The 16,147-nt window shown below is 38.1% G+C and overlaps 1 protein-coding gene across 1 annotated transcript in view; it reads left to right on the top strand.

Moving 5' to 3' along the window:
- The window catches only part of LOC141401999 (uncharacterized), a 211,214-nt gene extending 195,305 nt beyond the window's left edge, over positions 1 to 15,909 (top strand). Inside the window, exons 2-5 of the mRNA XM_073982602.1 lie at positions 3,523 to 3,625; positions 4,390 to 4,412; positions 6,904 to 7,488; positions 15,770 to 15,909. Coding sequence (XP_073838703.1) covers positions 3,523 to 3,625; positions 4,390 to 4,412; positions 6,904 to 7,488; positions 15,770 to 15,909 — 851 coding nt within the window. The remainder of the gene's footprint in view (positions 1 to 3,522; positions 3,626 to 4,389; positions 4,413 to 6,903; positions 7,489 to 15,769) is intronic.
- The last annotated feature ends 238 nt before the right edge of the window (positions 15,910 to 16,147 follow it).

Here is a 16,147-nt window from a genome sequence, read left to right as displayed (position 1 = left end):
CTTCAAAAAGGAGGCCTTCTGGTGTCCTCAAAGGAGACCTTCTGGTCTTCTATAAAAAGACCTTCTGGTCTTCTATAAGAAGACCTTCTGGTATTCTATAAAAAGACCTTCTGGTATTCTATAAGAAGACCTTCTGGTCTTCGATAAGAATACCTTCTGGTATTCTATAAAAAGACTTTCTGGTATTCTATAAGAAGACCTTCTGGTCTTCTATCAGAAGACGTTCTGGTCTTCTATAAGAAGACGTTCTTGTCTTCTATAAGAAGACGTTCTTGTCTTCTATAAGAAGACGTTCTTGTCTTCTATAAGAAGACCTTCTGGTCTTCTATAAGAACACCTTCTGGTCTTCTATAAGATGATCTTCTTGTCTTCTATAAGAAGACCTTCTGGTCTACTATAAGAAGACCTTCTAGTCTTCCATAAGAAGACCTTTGGTCTTCTATAAGAAGATGTTCTGGTCTTCTATAAGAAGACCTTCTTTTCTTCTTTAAGAAGACATTCTGGTCTTCTATAAGAAGACCTTCTGGTCTTCTATAAGAAGACCTTCTGGTCTTCTATAAGAACACCTTCTGGTTTTCTATAAGAAGACCTTCTGGTCTACTATAAGAAGACCTTCTAGTCTTCCATAAGAAGACCTTTGGTCTTCTATAAGAAGATGTTCTGGTCTTCTATAAGAAGACATTCTGGTCTTCTATAAGAAGACCTTCTGCTCTTCTATAAGAAGATCTTCTGGTCTTCTATAAGAACACCTTCTGGTCTTCTATAAGAAGACCTTCTGGTCTTCTATAAGAAGACCTCCTGGTCTTCTATAAGAAGACCTCCTGGTCTTCTATAAGATGACCTCCTGGTCTTCTATAAGAAGACCTTCTGGTCTTTTATAAGAAGACCTTCTGGTCTTCTATAAGAAGACCTTCTGGTCTTCTAGAGGAAGACCTTCTGGTCTTCTATAAGAAGACTTTCTGGTCTTCTAAACGGAGACTTTCTGATCATCTATAAGAAGACCTTCTGGTCTTCTATAAGAAGACCTTCTGGTCTTCTATAAGAAGACTTTTTTGGTCTTCTAAAGGGAGACCTTCTGGTCTTCTATAAGAAGACCTTCTGGTCTTCTATAAGAAGACCTTCTGGTCTTCTATAAGAAGACCTTCTGGTCTTCTATAAGAAGACCTTCTGGTCTTCTATACGAAGACGTACTGCTCTTCTATAAGAAGATGTTCTGTTCTTCTATAAGAAGGCGTTCTGGTCTTCTATAAGAAGACCTTCTGGTCTTCTATAAGAAGTCCTTCTAGCCTTCTATAAGCAGTCCTTCTGGTCTTCTAAAAGGAGACCTTCCGGTCTTCTATAAGAAGACCTTCCGGTCTTCTATAAGAAGACCTTCTGGTCTTCTATAAGAAGACCTTCTGGTCTTCTATAAGAAGATGTTCTGTTCTTTTATAAGAAGACGTTATGGTCTTCTATAAAAAGACCTTCTGGTTTTCTAGAGGAAGACCATCTGGCCTTCTATAAGAAGACCTTCTGGTCTTCTAAAAGGAGACCTTCTGGTCTTCTATAAGAAGACCTTCTGGTCTTCTATAAGAAGACCTTCTGGTCTTCTATAAAAAGACTTTCTGGTCTTCTAAAGGGAGACCTTCTGGTCTTCTATAAGAAGACCTTCTAGTCTTCTATAAGAAGATGTTCTGTTCTTCTATAAGAAGACCTTCTGGTCTTCTATACGAAGACGTACTGCTCTTCTATAAGAAGATGTTCTGTTCTTCTATAAGAAGATGTTCTATTCTTCTATAAGAAGACGTTCTGGTCTTATATAAGAAGACCTTCTAGACTTCTATAAGAAGACCTTGTGGTCTTCTGTAAGAAGTCGTTCTAGTCTTCTATAAGCAGACCTTCTGGTCTTCTAAAAGGAGACCTTCTGGTCTTCTATAAGAAGACCTTCTGGTCTTCTATAAGAGGATGTTCTGTTCTTTTATAAGAAGACGTTATGGTCTTCTATAAAAAGACCTTCTGGTCTTCTATAAGAAGACCTTCTGGTCTTCTATAAGAAGACCTTCTGGTCTTCTATAAGAAGACCTTCTGGTCTTCTATAAGAAGACCTTCTGGTCTTCTAAACGAAGACGTTCTGGTCTGAACCTACTGGTCTTCTATAAGAAGACCTTCTGGTCTTCTATATGAAGTCGTCCAGGTCTTCTATAAGAAGACCTTCTGCTCTTCTCTAAGAAGACCTTGTGGTGTTCCATAAAAAGAGCTTTTGCTCTTCTATAATACCCTCTGGTCTTCTATAAGAAGACTTTAATGTTTTCTGTAAGAAGACCCTCTGGTCCTCCATGAGAAGAGCCTTTGGTCATCTATAAGAATACCTTCTACTCTTCTATAGATTTCTATAGAAACTTGTTAAGGACACCCTGGGCTCTAATGATTTAAATATACTTTTTTAAGCCCTTAATGTGCTATAAAGATCTCTATAAAATTGTTTTGAGCCTTCCATGGACTCTTACGATTTCTTTACAAATTTTTGGATTTCTATTGAAATTTTTTGAACCCTCCATGGGTCCTAATGATTTCTATAGAAATTTTTTGAGCCATCAATGGGCTCTAAAGATTTATATAGAAATTTTTTGAGGCATCAATGGGCTCTAAAGATTTCTATAGAAATTTTTTGAGCCCTCCATGGGCTCTAAAGATTTCTACAGAAATTTTTTGAGACCTCCATGGACTCTAAGGATTTTTATAGAAATTTTTTGAGCCCTCCATGGGCTCTAAAGATTTTTATAGACTTTTTTTGAGAACTTCATGGGCCCTAAAAATTTGTATAGCAATTTTTTGAGACCTCCATGGGCTCTAAAGTTTTCTATAGACATTTTTTGAGTCCTCTATGGGCTCTAAAGATTTCTATAGAAATTTTTTGAGCCCTACATGGGCTCTAAAGATTTCTATAGAACATTTTTGAGCCCTCCTTGGGCTCTTAAGATTTCTATAGAATTTTTTTGAGCCCTCCATGGGCTCTAAAGATTTCTATATAATTTTTTGAGCCCTCTATGGGATCTAAAATTGTAAAAGAAGAAACTGAAATTACAAGCCACTAATCTATGTTTTAGAAATCTAAAGTTTCTTTTGTTCTCTTTTTTCGATTTTTTTTTTTTTTTTTTTGATTCAAATGTAAGCACTTATAACTGCCATAACTTTCAATTTTTATGTCATTCGATTTGCTTGCAGTGCCATTTGCTGGATAAACGTTAGAAAAACGATGTTGTGATTTTATTACATTTTTTATTTTTTCTTTGTTTCGTTTCGGTTTTTTGTTGGGAAATGGAAACAATAGAGTATCGATTTAAATGCATATGTTATCTGTGTGTGTGTTTTTTTTTCATCTTATGTTGCATATAAAAAATTTAAATCGTATTAACATAACAATTCTATTAAATAAATTCATAGTTGGAATACAATTTATATCCGAACAATATGTATTTATATCAAATGCTAATTTTATGTTTATTTCTTAATTTTTTGTTTTACTTCTTCTTTTTGTTACAGATGCATCCGGAGAAATTGGCTGGGCATTTACATTGATTGTAGTCTCAATTCTATCAGCTCTAATAGGTGCTATTGTTATGGTTGTAGTTCTAAGATGTAGAAGGTAAGTAGATATACATACATATTTAATTGTTTGTACTGCAAGTTAGTACTTCCGTTTCCATAAATATATGCGGCTATGAAAAAAATTGGTAGATATGGGATTATTAAATTTCGACTAAATGTAATCTTTTGAGCAACAATTCCGACCCTGTAAACATTTTCAATCGCGTAAAGATCAATTTCTTTTTTAAATCTTTGCAGGGTAAGATTACTTTTTTTTAAATTAAATAGAATTTTGAAAAATGTTCCTGTTCCATGGTCACTATTTTTGATCTCTTCGGAATAAAACGCTTATGTTTCTTTCATCATTTTGAATGTAAGAAAAATCAGAAAAACTACAATCGCAACTTCTCCACACTTAATGGTGGTAATTATTTGCAATGTGTGTTTTGTAGTCGAGTGGTAAATAGAAAGCAATTACCTTGCCCCATAAACCAAGGAGAACTTAAATTATTCATGAAAGCTTTACAAGGCTTTCCAAAAAAAAGTAACAATCTTCCTGTCCCGTTGACTGACCAACAAACCGTTAAGAACGTGTGTGTATCGGCAACATAAGCATTGTAAACCGACCGAACAATGAAGATGGCACCATTAGAAAAAGTAGTATCGATCGAATTGCTAAAATTTATGGGAACGGAAATGGAAATTTACGATTAAATGTTATTGCCATTATTAATGGCGTTGTTGTTGCTTTTTCCTAAGCACAATTAAAAGAAATAATTTATTTGGTATACTAATTTCGTGTATTTGTTTTTCTCATTGCAGAATAAAATCAGCAAATGCTAATGGTATGTATTTTGTGTTTTTATACCCTATACCACAATGTGGAAAAGGGTATAATAAGTTTGTTTTCCCAAAAATTCATGTAACGCCGCGAAATATTCGTCGTAGACCCCTCATGTGGTATACCAAACTTCATATCTCGACGAGATAAAGCGATTTAGCGATGTGTGTCCGTCCGTCCGTCCGTCCGTCTGTCCGTCCATTAAAAATTGTAATCAAGCTAGAGGCCGCAATTATGGACCGATTGTCACGAAATTTAGTATGGAGGTCGGGTTTGGACCAGAATAGAACTGATTAGTTTTTGGCGATGATCGTGAAATGTTAAAGGGATGAAATGGACCAAAAACAAAATTTTTGCTCGATTTTGTAGCCGCTCTGTAGGTCGCAATAATAGTCCGATCGGCGCGAAATTTTAAACGTAGTTTTGGTTTGAGATGAAGAAGTAGCGTGCAAGTCAACGGTATGATCGGATAATATTTAGCGGGTTAAATTGATCAAAACTTTTGTGTGAAAATTGGTAAAATTTCTAATGCACATCTTATAACAGCTAGCCCGGAAAGCTAGTGCACAGGGATAGTGGTATAGGGTATCACATGGTCGGCCCCGTCCGACTATAGTCTGTTCTTACTTGTTTTCTTTCGTATTTAATTTAAAGTTTAAATTCAATCTAAGATTGTAACAAAAGACATGTGTTTGCTATGTTTGTCTACTACTTGGTCTTGGTCACACTTGGTTGGGTTTCGTTTCGATTTTTTTTCTTCTTGCATTGTTTGTTTGATTTTGTAACAAATGGACACTATCTTAAAAGCATTTCAAGTCATTACTATTATTATTTTGTGCATTTTTATTAAGTCGGTGCAGTGAGAACATTAATTGAAATTTTCGAGACAGAGACGTTGAAGTTGGGGCAAGAAAGAAGTTGGATGAATGCGTGGTATGAGGATGAGGAAGTATCCCTAAAGCAGCCAAGATCATCCATATACGTTAACGTGACTGCAACAACAACATATTTTCTTTTTATTCTCATCTGTCGTTGTTTAACAAAGGAAAGTCTCGCTCAGAGAGACTAATGCACAAAATATTTTGAGCATCACCGCCCTAAAGATAATTTAGTACAATATCAGGTACAAGATACGACATATGTGCACATTAGATTGACCCAAAAAAACAAACAGTTTTTTATTTGTGAGTACAAACGGTTTGTCTGAAATACTTCGGAAATGTCGGTCGCTAAAAATACGCTGAAGGGTATTTTTGCCTACTTACTTACTTAGATGGCTTTTATATTAAATAGAACGTCTTGTTCCATAAGCCGTACTAGGAATAGATTTCCAAACGCACCGATCTTTTGCTTTACTTCTCCAATTTTGGATGCCATGTTCTGTGATATCTTCTTCAACTTGGTCTTTCCATCGGAGTTTTGGCCTTCCCTTGGAGTGTATACCGTCGAGTGGCTCGTATTCAAATGCCTTTTTGGCGGGGGCATCTTTATCCATCCTGCTGACATGGCCAAGGCAACGCAATCCTTGTAGTTCGATACGTTTTACTATATCGATGTCGTTCGGCTGGTATAGCTCGTGGTTCATACGACTTCGGTATTCATCGTCAACACATATTGGTCCATACATTTTTCGAAGAATTTTTCTCTCAAATACACCAAGTTCTGCCTCATTTGCTTTCGCAAGTACCCATGCTTCAGATCCATACATAAGTACGGGTAGTATCAGTGTCTGGTAGAGTGTAAGTTTTGTTTGACGAGAGGTGTTTTTACCTTTAAACTGTTTATTTAGACCAAAGTAGCATCTGTTGGCCAATATTATTCTTCTTTTGATACTGATGTTGTTCATTTCATTTATGGTGGCGCCGAGGTAAATAATGTCATTTACTACCTAAAAATTGTAGTTCTGAACATCCACAGTTGGTCCGAGTCTACTGGACGTCTTGCGTGTTGATACCATAAACTTTGTCTTATCGCCGTTGACTGCCAAACCCACTTTGGCAGACTCTTTTTCAATTTTCGCAAAGATGGCTGTTACGGATCGAGTTGATCGACCTATTATATCAATATCGTCTGCGTAGGCCAGTAACATTATATCCTTATTGTATATAGTAGAGTTGTATAGTTCATGAACGAACTAGTTCAGATGAACGATTCATTGAAAAGAGCGTATGAACTAGGTCAGTCAATATAGTTCATTATAGTTCAATGAACTATGTTTGGTTGATGAACGATTACCAATTCTGTTTGTAGTGTGATGTAGTTCAGTACTACATACGTCGTGTAAACTGTTACCATTACCTAAATGAGAACGGCTGACAAAGCAACTCAGTAATGGCGGCGTTTTGCATGTGAAAAATTGTGCGTTTCCATTTAGTTAAGTCAAATGCGTCAGCCTTGTAATGATGAATCAGTTAAAAACAGTTTTTTGAGCGTTATTTCATACCGAGTGTACATCAAATTAAAAAATATGTCTTCAAAAACAAAAACCAGCTCAGTTTGGCTACACTTCAAGGAAGCTGGTTTCCAAAGAGCCACTTGCAACTATTGTCAAACATCGTTGAGCATTGCCGGAGGGTCTCATGGCAATCTCAACCGGCACATGAAGATAAAACATCCCCTTATTCCATTGATACCTCAAAGGCAAGAGGCATGCTCATCTGCTGAAGCTGTGGAAACAACAAACATTGAATCTGGTTTGCAGAAAGATTTGCCATCAACAAGTTTACAAGTTAGAAGTCAACAGCAACATATAACGCAGTACATCCGGAGACCTGTGTCTGTTCGCAAAGTGGAGGAAATCGACAAACAAGTTTTGAAAATGGTTGCTAAAGGACACCATGCGCTAAAAATAGTCGAAGAGCCGGAGTTTAAAAAACTAATACACTTAGTGTCCAATTGTCCCGGATATTCTTTACCAGCAAGGCATACTTTATCAAAAAACTTGTTACCAAAGGTGTATACCGAACTTTTGGAAACCATTAAGGAGGAAGTACGATCGGCATCGGCAATATGTCTCACTACCGATGGATGGACGTCAAAGACAAATGCTAGCTATATGGCTGTGACCGCCCACTTCATTAGTGAGAATTGCATTTTGAAATCGCGCTTATTGTCCTGCGAGGAGTTTTCTCAAGACCACACTGGTGAAAATTTAAAAACCTTTTTGAAGACCGTTATAAGAGATTTTGAAATAGTAAACAAAATTGTGGCAGTTGTAAGCGACAATGCAAGCAATATTCAAGCAGCAATTCGCCTAGGAGAGTGGAAAAGCATTGGATGTTTTGCACATACCCTGAATTTAATTGTTGAAGCTTCTCTAAAAGAAATAAAAGATACTTTGGGGAAAGTGAAAAGCATTGTAGAGCATTTCCGTAGAAGCAGTAAGGATTTGAGAAAGCTAATCAGCAACCAAAAGCTTATGGGTCTTCCGGAATTGAAATTAAAGCAGTCAGTTCCGACTCGCTGGAATTCCACCTTCGTGATGATTGAAAGAGTACTATTGCTCAAAGATGCAATTGTAACCACATTGTCCCTAATCCACCCAAGAATGCTTCCTCACTTAGATGAATGGGAGACAATTAATGAAGCTACCAAGATATTAAAGCCATTTTATGAAATAACTAAAGAAATATCTGCTGAAAAACATGTAACTCTGTCGAAAGTGACCGTTATGTGCAACATTTTGGAAAACTTCATAGAAAAAACCACTTCTACAAATCCCAAAATATGTGCAATGCTACAGATTATGGCGAAGGAGCTCAATTCACGCTTTGGATCCCTTGAGAAAAATCCTCTTTATGCTGAAAGCACGATTCTCGACCCGCGTTTCAAAAGAAGAGGTTTCAAGAACAATTTACTCTACGAGAAGGCATTAACAAATTTACAAAGGACACTAAGCTCTATTGAGCTACCTTGCGATCGAGACCAAGCAGAACCTTCTGAACAACAATCTTCACCAACTGCGGGGGAATCTGATTTTTGGAACGATTTTGATCAGGAAACTAGTATATTAGTGCACTCTGAAAATAACACTGCAGCCAGTATAAGGGAGCTGGACAAATATTTAAACGAAGAATATATTGCCCGAAAAAAGGATCCTCTTGAGTGGTGGAGTGAGAGAAAAAATGTATATCCTCGCGTATACTCACATGTTCTTAAAAGGCTTTGCATTGCAGCGACATCGGTTCCATGCGAGAGGATTTTTTCTGGTACAGGTCTAATCATAAGTGATAGGCGAACTCTCCTTAAACCGGAGAAAGTATCTGCTCTAATTTTCCTACATAGCAATATGTAAACCAGAATAACATATGATGCTCTACAAAATAATATTTAATATTTTTTTTTTGTACTTTATACAAATATGACTGAATTATTTTTAATTTTTTTATTTTAACCTATGTTTTTGTACCCTTATATAACTGAAATAAAACAGTACCTTCGTGTTCTTTAAGAACTAAATAAATATTCCACATCTGAAACATTATTTCTTTATATACAACTGGGAATAATGAAGTCTTATCAAGTATAAACTTTGAAGTATAATTTATAAAATTATTTTCTTAATTAGAAACACCACTTTTATCGAAACAAAGTTCCGTTCAGGACTTGCTTTATTACTTTTCTCATAAGTATTCTTTGAAGTCCCAATTACAATAATATACTTATCTTAAAAAGTCCATATTCCAACACCAGCTAACATCTCAAAAATCAATAGTTTTGTGTGAAGCATAAGCTTTACAATGAAATTTATTTTAATACAGTGGCTTACAAAAAACTTTACATTTTGCATTATTAAAAAATTATACGATTTCGAGCCTTTATCTTAGCCAGGGCAAATTGAATAGGTAGTGGTGTCATTCCAGCTATTCAAATATGAAATGTCAAACCCCTTTATAAACAAATTATTATTATTTCCCCAACAACATAAAGAAAATTTTGTCACAACATATTCCAAATATGTCGATGCCACTATTTATTCAATTTTTAACATAAGTCTTATTATCTGACACAAATCAGTGACTGAAAAGTAAACAACATTACAAGCCCTCTGTCAGCAACAGGAAGCTTACTCAAGGATAATGTAGGAACTCATAGTCCTGATGGTAATGTCAACAAACGATTTGGCATTCGAATCCTTGCTGCAGTCATCTTGTACTAATTCAAGTTGGCATACCGATTTTCACTTGTCACTGGCATACCTTTTATATTCCCTCAACCCATTTTTAACAAAATGGGACACAGAACAACGTTGGAATCCATTTGCATTGACACACTTCACAATGAATTCACCAACATATTAACCACATCTCGAGTACACCAGTTTTCTTCAATATAGCGGGAACGACCTCAATAAATTCTGTTGATCTACCTGGAAAAGATTTAGCTGTATTTTATTTGAAATTCCTTCAAATTAAAATATTATTACCTTTTCTTTGCATGTTTTGATACAAATGTCAACATTTTGTATTCTTTCTTTGCGGAGCAGCTGTTTATTTATTTTCTTTTTTGCTCTTTGTTGTATTCATGTGCAAGCGAACGAAAATGTAAACAAAACAATTCAGAGCCGGTGAACGATTCAGAGCCGTTGAACGATTTTGATTCGAAGAAAAATTGATTGTGAACTATGAACTAGATTGATGAACTAGTTCAATGAAAAGAGCTGAGCTGGAAGAGCCGATCTTCTATATGAACTAGATTGTACAACTCTAGTATATAGTGATATTTTTATACCCTCAGCCTTTAGGCTAAAGAGGGTATTTACACTTTGATACCACCAAAAATGTGCCTCATCGAAATAATGGTTTTAGACCCCAAGTATGTTTGTACGATATCCGTTACAGACAACTTTGAGTAGATCTAGCAATGTCCGTCCGTCAGTTTGTCTGGCAGGCTGGTGCGCACGATAACTCTCGAAGGATCAATCGATTCGGTTCAAATTTTGGGTATCGAAATATTTTGTCCAGATTCGATTTAAGTTCGAAGATGGGCCATATAGGTCCACTCCTTCAGATACCTCCCCCACAAATGTTCAAAAATTGTCGCAAAACTTGTGCGCACGATAACTCTTGTAGGCAATAACCGATTTGGTCGATACTTTGCACATCGTGTAATTTCTACCAAACTTAGATGAGGTTCCAATATGGTCTCAATCGATCCACCCCTTCATGTACCTCCCACACAAAATTTCGGAAAAGTTCAGTAGTATTCGCTGTCCTCTATACGACGCTGTAAGTTTCATTAGGGGCAAGTCCATACTTCCTAAGAAAATAGCCAGAAAGTTACAAAAAACCCTATGACACCGTTTCACGTTGGAGCGCAAGATAACTCTCGAACATATCTGCCGATTCGGTCCAAAATTTGGCTCTAGTAATATTTTGCCCAAACATAGTCCAAGTTCAAAGATGGATTATATCGGTCCACTCCTTCCGGTACCTCCCCCACAAAAGTTCGAAAATGTTCGGAAAATTTGTGCGTACGATAACTCTTGAAGGGAGTAACCGATTTGGTCTATACTTTGCACATTATGAAATTTCTACCAGACTTAGATGAGGTTCCAATATGGATTCAATCGGTAAACTCCTTCGAGTACCTCCCACACAAAATTTCGGACCTGCTCTCGAATCGCTTTGGTTTTTGTTGTAACATCTTGTATTTACTGTCCCCTATACGAAGGTACAAGTTTCCTCAAGGGCAAGTCCATACTTCCTGAAAAAATAGCCTGAAAGTTGAAAAACAAACCCTATGACACCATGTTTATGGGTGGAACCGCAAGATAATTCTCGAACGGAAATGCCGATTCCGGCCAAAATTTGGCCTTCGTAATATTGTTTCCAAACTTACTTTAAGTTCGTAGATAAGCCATATCGGTCCACTCCTTCAGGTTCCTACCCCACAAAAGTTCAAAAATATTCGGAAAAATTGTGCGCACGATAACTTTTGATGGGAGTAATTTTGAAACCCCCTAAATACATAAGTTTTTTGTGAAAAAAGTGTTTCAATTTGCACAGGCTGAGGGTATATCTCTGTCGGCAAAGCCGACTGATACTTTTTTACTTGTTATCTCTATCGGTATATACATTCGCTTCTCGTACGACCTTTTTCAATAGAATATTAAATAGGTCACACGATAGGCTGTCACCTTGCATGAAACCTCGTTTTGTTTCAAAAGGTTTCGAGAGGTTCTTTCCTACTTTAACAGCTGATCTGGTATTAGCCAATGTCATCCTGCATCATCTTATAAGTTTTGCAGGGATACCAAACTCAGACATGGCTTCAAACACATTTGATCGAATTGGGCTGTAGAAGACGGCCTTATAGTCGACGAACAGGTGGTATGTGTCGATCTGTCTTTCATGGGTCTTCTCCAGTATTTGGCGCAGTGTGCAGATTTGGTCAATTGTCGATTCTCCAGCTCTAAAACCGCATTGGTATGACCCAATTATGTTATTGACCATGGGTTTTAAACGTTCACACAGTACACTCGACAGCACTATATACGCGATTGGGAGCAGACTTATGCCTCTGTAGTTTGTACACACCGTCTTGCCTCCTTTCTTATGTACGGGACATAGGAGGCTGAGGTTCCAATCGTTGGGTATGCTCTCTTCCTGCCAAATTTCGGTAATTAACTGCTGCACACTCCTTATCAGCATTTCGTCACCGGTCTTGAACAGTTCGGCGGGCAGCCCATCAGCTCCTGCTGCTTTAATGTTTTTCAGCCGATTAATTGCTGTCATGACCACGCTTTGGCTAGGTGGAACACATTCAACGTCGTCGTTTGCGATTGGTTCTGGTGTATCTTCTTCGTCGCCCATATTCGATACTAAGAGCTTCATGAAATGCTCCTTAAAGATCCTCAGTACGGTATCTGTATCAGTTACCAGATTCCCTTCATGATCTTTGCAGGAGAATTTGCCTGCACCATACACTTCAGTCTGGTGTTTTACACTCTGGTAAAATTCGTGGTCTTCATTCTGACTCCTGAACTTCACGAGTTTTTCACGCTCACATTTTTCTTGCTCTATCTTTTTTCTTCTGAAAATACGCTTCTCCTCTTCTCCCGATATTTTTCTTTCGCGCTTCGTGTTGCTACTGAATGCAGGGTTGCTCTGTGTGCCGCGTTCTTTTCTTTAGTAGCCTTACGGCACTCCTGATAGTACCATAGATTTTTAGGTGGTGGTTTTTGGTACCCAAGCACAGATTTTGCGGCAGTTTGAAGTGAGTGCGCTATTCTTTGCCTTTGTGCTATCTGTTGTGTTGCAGCTTCTCGACATCCACCTTCCGTACTGTGTTAGATCGCACATTTGCCGCAACCTTAAGGCGAGTGCGTACCTTTGCTGCTACAAGGAAATAGTCCGAATCGATGTTTCGCTCCTCGAATCGAACGGACATCTAACACACTGGGCGAGTGTCTTCCGTCTATCACAACATGATCAATCTGGTTTCTTGTTTTCCCATCTGGGGATATCCACGTGACCTTGTGTATGTCGAGGTGTGGCAATCTGTTACTGCTCACTACTATGTTTTTTGCCGCTGCAAAATCGATCAGCCTCATTCCGCTGTCGGATGTTACCTCATGAAGGTTGCACTTTCCGATCGTGGGACTAGGGTGCCCAAAAAACCGGTTTTTCCAAACAAAACGGTTTTCGGTTAACCGAAATTTTTAATTTACTCAAAAACCGGTTTTCGGTTTTCAAAAATTTCAAAACCGGTTAACCGGTTTAAACCGGTTTTGTTAAATAGGTACAAATTTGCTCATAATTGATATATATTTGATTAAAAATGTGCGGCAAGGGGTAAATTAAGTATAATGACTTCGTTATTATATAATAATTATCTCATAATATCCTTGTTATTTGACAATAAACCTCGAAGTGAGGACAGCAAAATTAAGATTGAAATTCGGCCCTAAGGACAGTAAAAGTCCTTACAAATATAAAATTGTGTACTAAAAGAATTAAGTTTACATTTTATTAAGTTCGGATTCTTCGTCTTGCTTTGCCAACCTCAAATTATCGTGAAATGCCTGAAAATTCGGCGGTCATTTGAATAATGACTAAGTTGGACCAACCACTCGTTTTAAATTGTAGCTACTATAGCTCTAGTTCATAGTTCACTGTATTATTTCAATAATGTATGAGTAACTTCATACAAACTAACGTGTGATATCACGTATACGCAAAATTTTCATGCAAATGGTGGGTACCATTGGAACTGCGTAGTGAACTAAATTGGCACAACTCTACATTTTACACAAAATATTTCTAAGATTTAAAGATATCTGACATTAAAACTTTGCCGTACCTGGTGTTAGTTAAGTTTTAGCTTACTTTTAAGAATACAGTTGTAATGAAATATTTAAATTATTACTCCTTTTTTAAAACCGGTTAACCGACACAAATAACCGGGTTTTTCGGTTAACCGAAAATGACGTTTTGGCGAAAACCGGTTTCGGTTTTGTCACTCAAAACCGGGTAACCGGTTTCGGTTTTGTCACTCAAAACCGGGTAACCGGTTTCGGTTTTGGACACCCTACGTGGGACCAAAGATATTTTCTCTCCCAATTTTAGGCATTAAAATCTCCTAGAACAATCTTAATGTCATGGCCAGGGCAGCGGTCATACGCTCTCACTAGGCGCTCGTAGATGTATCCTTGGTCTGTTCATCTTTCTCTTCGGTCGGGGCATGGGCGCAGATGAGATTGATGTTAAAAAACTTTGCTTTTATACGGATTGTGACAATTCTCTCATCAACAGTAGTGAAGCTGGAGACGAGATTTTAAACCTCCTACTTACCATAAATCCAACACCTAGCTTATGTCTCGTTTCATGGCAGCTATAATACAGTGCGTAATCGTTTGTTATTTTTACGTCTGTCTGGTTCCATCGCACTTCCTGTAAGGCGATAATATCAGCATTGTACTTGTCAAGTTCATCCGCCAGTGCGCAAATTGCACCTGCTCTGTAGAGAGTCCTGACATTCCAGTTGCAGATTCGCAGATCATGGTCCTCAAACGTTTGCGGGGTTCGTCAACTTTAGAGGGGTTTCTTTTTCTTTGTTTTTTCATAGTAGGGCTGTGTTTTGACGGGGTGAGTTACTAGCCCAACGCCCAACCCAAATTTTTTAAAGTTCTTATGGGTGAACGCGCGGCACATGTTAGCTCACTAGCTTTGACGGATGTTAAAGGCAGCTGCCCAGGAGATGAAAGAGGGACCAAGATAAATCCTTGGCTTTGCCATGATAAAGCCGGTCAAGACCGTTGCTTGGTATCATTCGTCTCCTGCGTCACCCGCGGTATTTTTGCCACCGTTGGAAATTCGAAGTTGCCTGAGCTGGGAATAATACCCTGAGATATTAACAAGATGGCTGCAGGCAAATAGATGCTGTGTAGATCAGATCAAAATCCTACGCCTCATAATGATAATTAAAATTTCAACACCAGAAAAAAAATTTAAGCAATATGAGCGTTCTTCGAAAATGCTGAACTCTCAGTTCTTCACAAGGGAATCATAAGCCAATCATACTTCCGCACGAATACGAAATGCAATATGTCTCAGAAAACCAGCTCCGAGATCTTTTGGTCCGTGCCGGGTTATAGAAGAAACTGGAGACATGAATATATGTATTTCATTTGCCAGATCCACATACACCACATGGGAATATCGTTGAGATGCATTGGATGTAAGGAATGGTTGCACTTCTGAGGCTGCTCAGATTTTAACCAGCTCCAGGTCTACTGTTCGATAACTAACATGTTCAGTAAAAGAGAAATGGGAAGTAGTAGCAAGTACTTGCAAGAACCTGCAAAAACGTTTTACTTGCGAACTTATCGAACAGACCTATTACAAAGAGACGGAGGAGGAGTACTTGACTTCCTTATATACACCAGTCTTGCCAGTACAGATCTACTTCGCTTAAGATAGACTCTAAGGACCCATAATGACATTTATGGGGTTAGCAGTAAAGTGTGAGACTGCCAAAGTAGAAGTGCTGAATGTGTGCATACTTCCGATGAACAGTTGTGCCCTAAATTCTCTGCCTGCCTGGCTTTTGAATGGCAATAATCATCTGGTGCTAGGCTGAACCACAAAAATGCTGATAGATAAGGGATCAGAGAATTCAACAATCGCCGCTGCTCAGTCCCTCCATGTGAGATAATTTCCCAGCACATTATCACAGCTGGAGCTACTTGCTCCATACCTACTAGTCGAATAGCAAAAGATGCTTCAACGCTCATCATAAGCTCTGGCCTTTCGTCCTACGCAATAACCAGAGGGGTACAGCACTGGCCGAGCAAATTAGCAGGTCCACATTTTTACACGGTGGCCTAGACCATTTTCCTATCATTTTCTCTGTTAACAGACTTCAACGACAACAAACGCAGCATCCTGAACCCCATTTTGCTGTTTAACGACCGGGATATGTATCGTCGTATACTTTATGAGTCGGAGAAACATCATGGTTGCCGCGATCCCAGAAACAAAGCTCACCATCACCTGTGACTTGCAACGTTGTGAAGGTTACAATGTTTTGCGGAATTATTATAAAGAGACGGAGGAGGAGGACTTGCCTTCCTTATACACACCAGTCTGACCACTACAGATCTATCTTGCTTAAGCTAGATCCTAAGGACCCCATTCATGGAATTTATGGGGTTAGCAGTATAGTGTGGGACTGCCAAAGTAGAAGTTCTGAATGGTGCATACTTCCGAAGAACAGTTGTGCCTGAATTCTCTTCCT

Source organism: Musca autumnalis, unplaced genomic scaffold (assembly GCF_047663935.1).
Source record: "Musca autumnalis isolate F117 unplaced genomic scaffold, ASM4766393v1 scaffold_4, whole genome shotgun sequence".
In the NCBI taxonomy this organism is placed as follows: Eukaryota; Metazoa; Arthropoda; class Insecta; order Diptera; family Muscidae; genus Musca; species Musca autumnalis.
The sequence above is the reverse complement of the archived record's forward strand: the minus strand, read 5'-3'. Positions and strand labels throughout refer to the sequence as shown.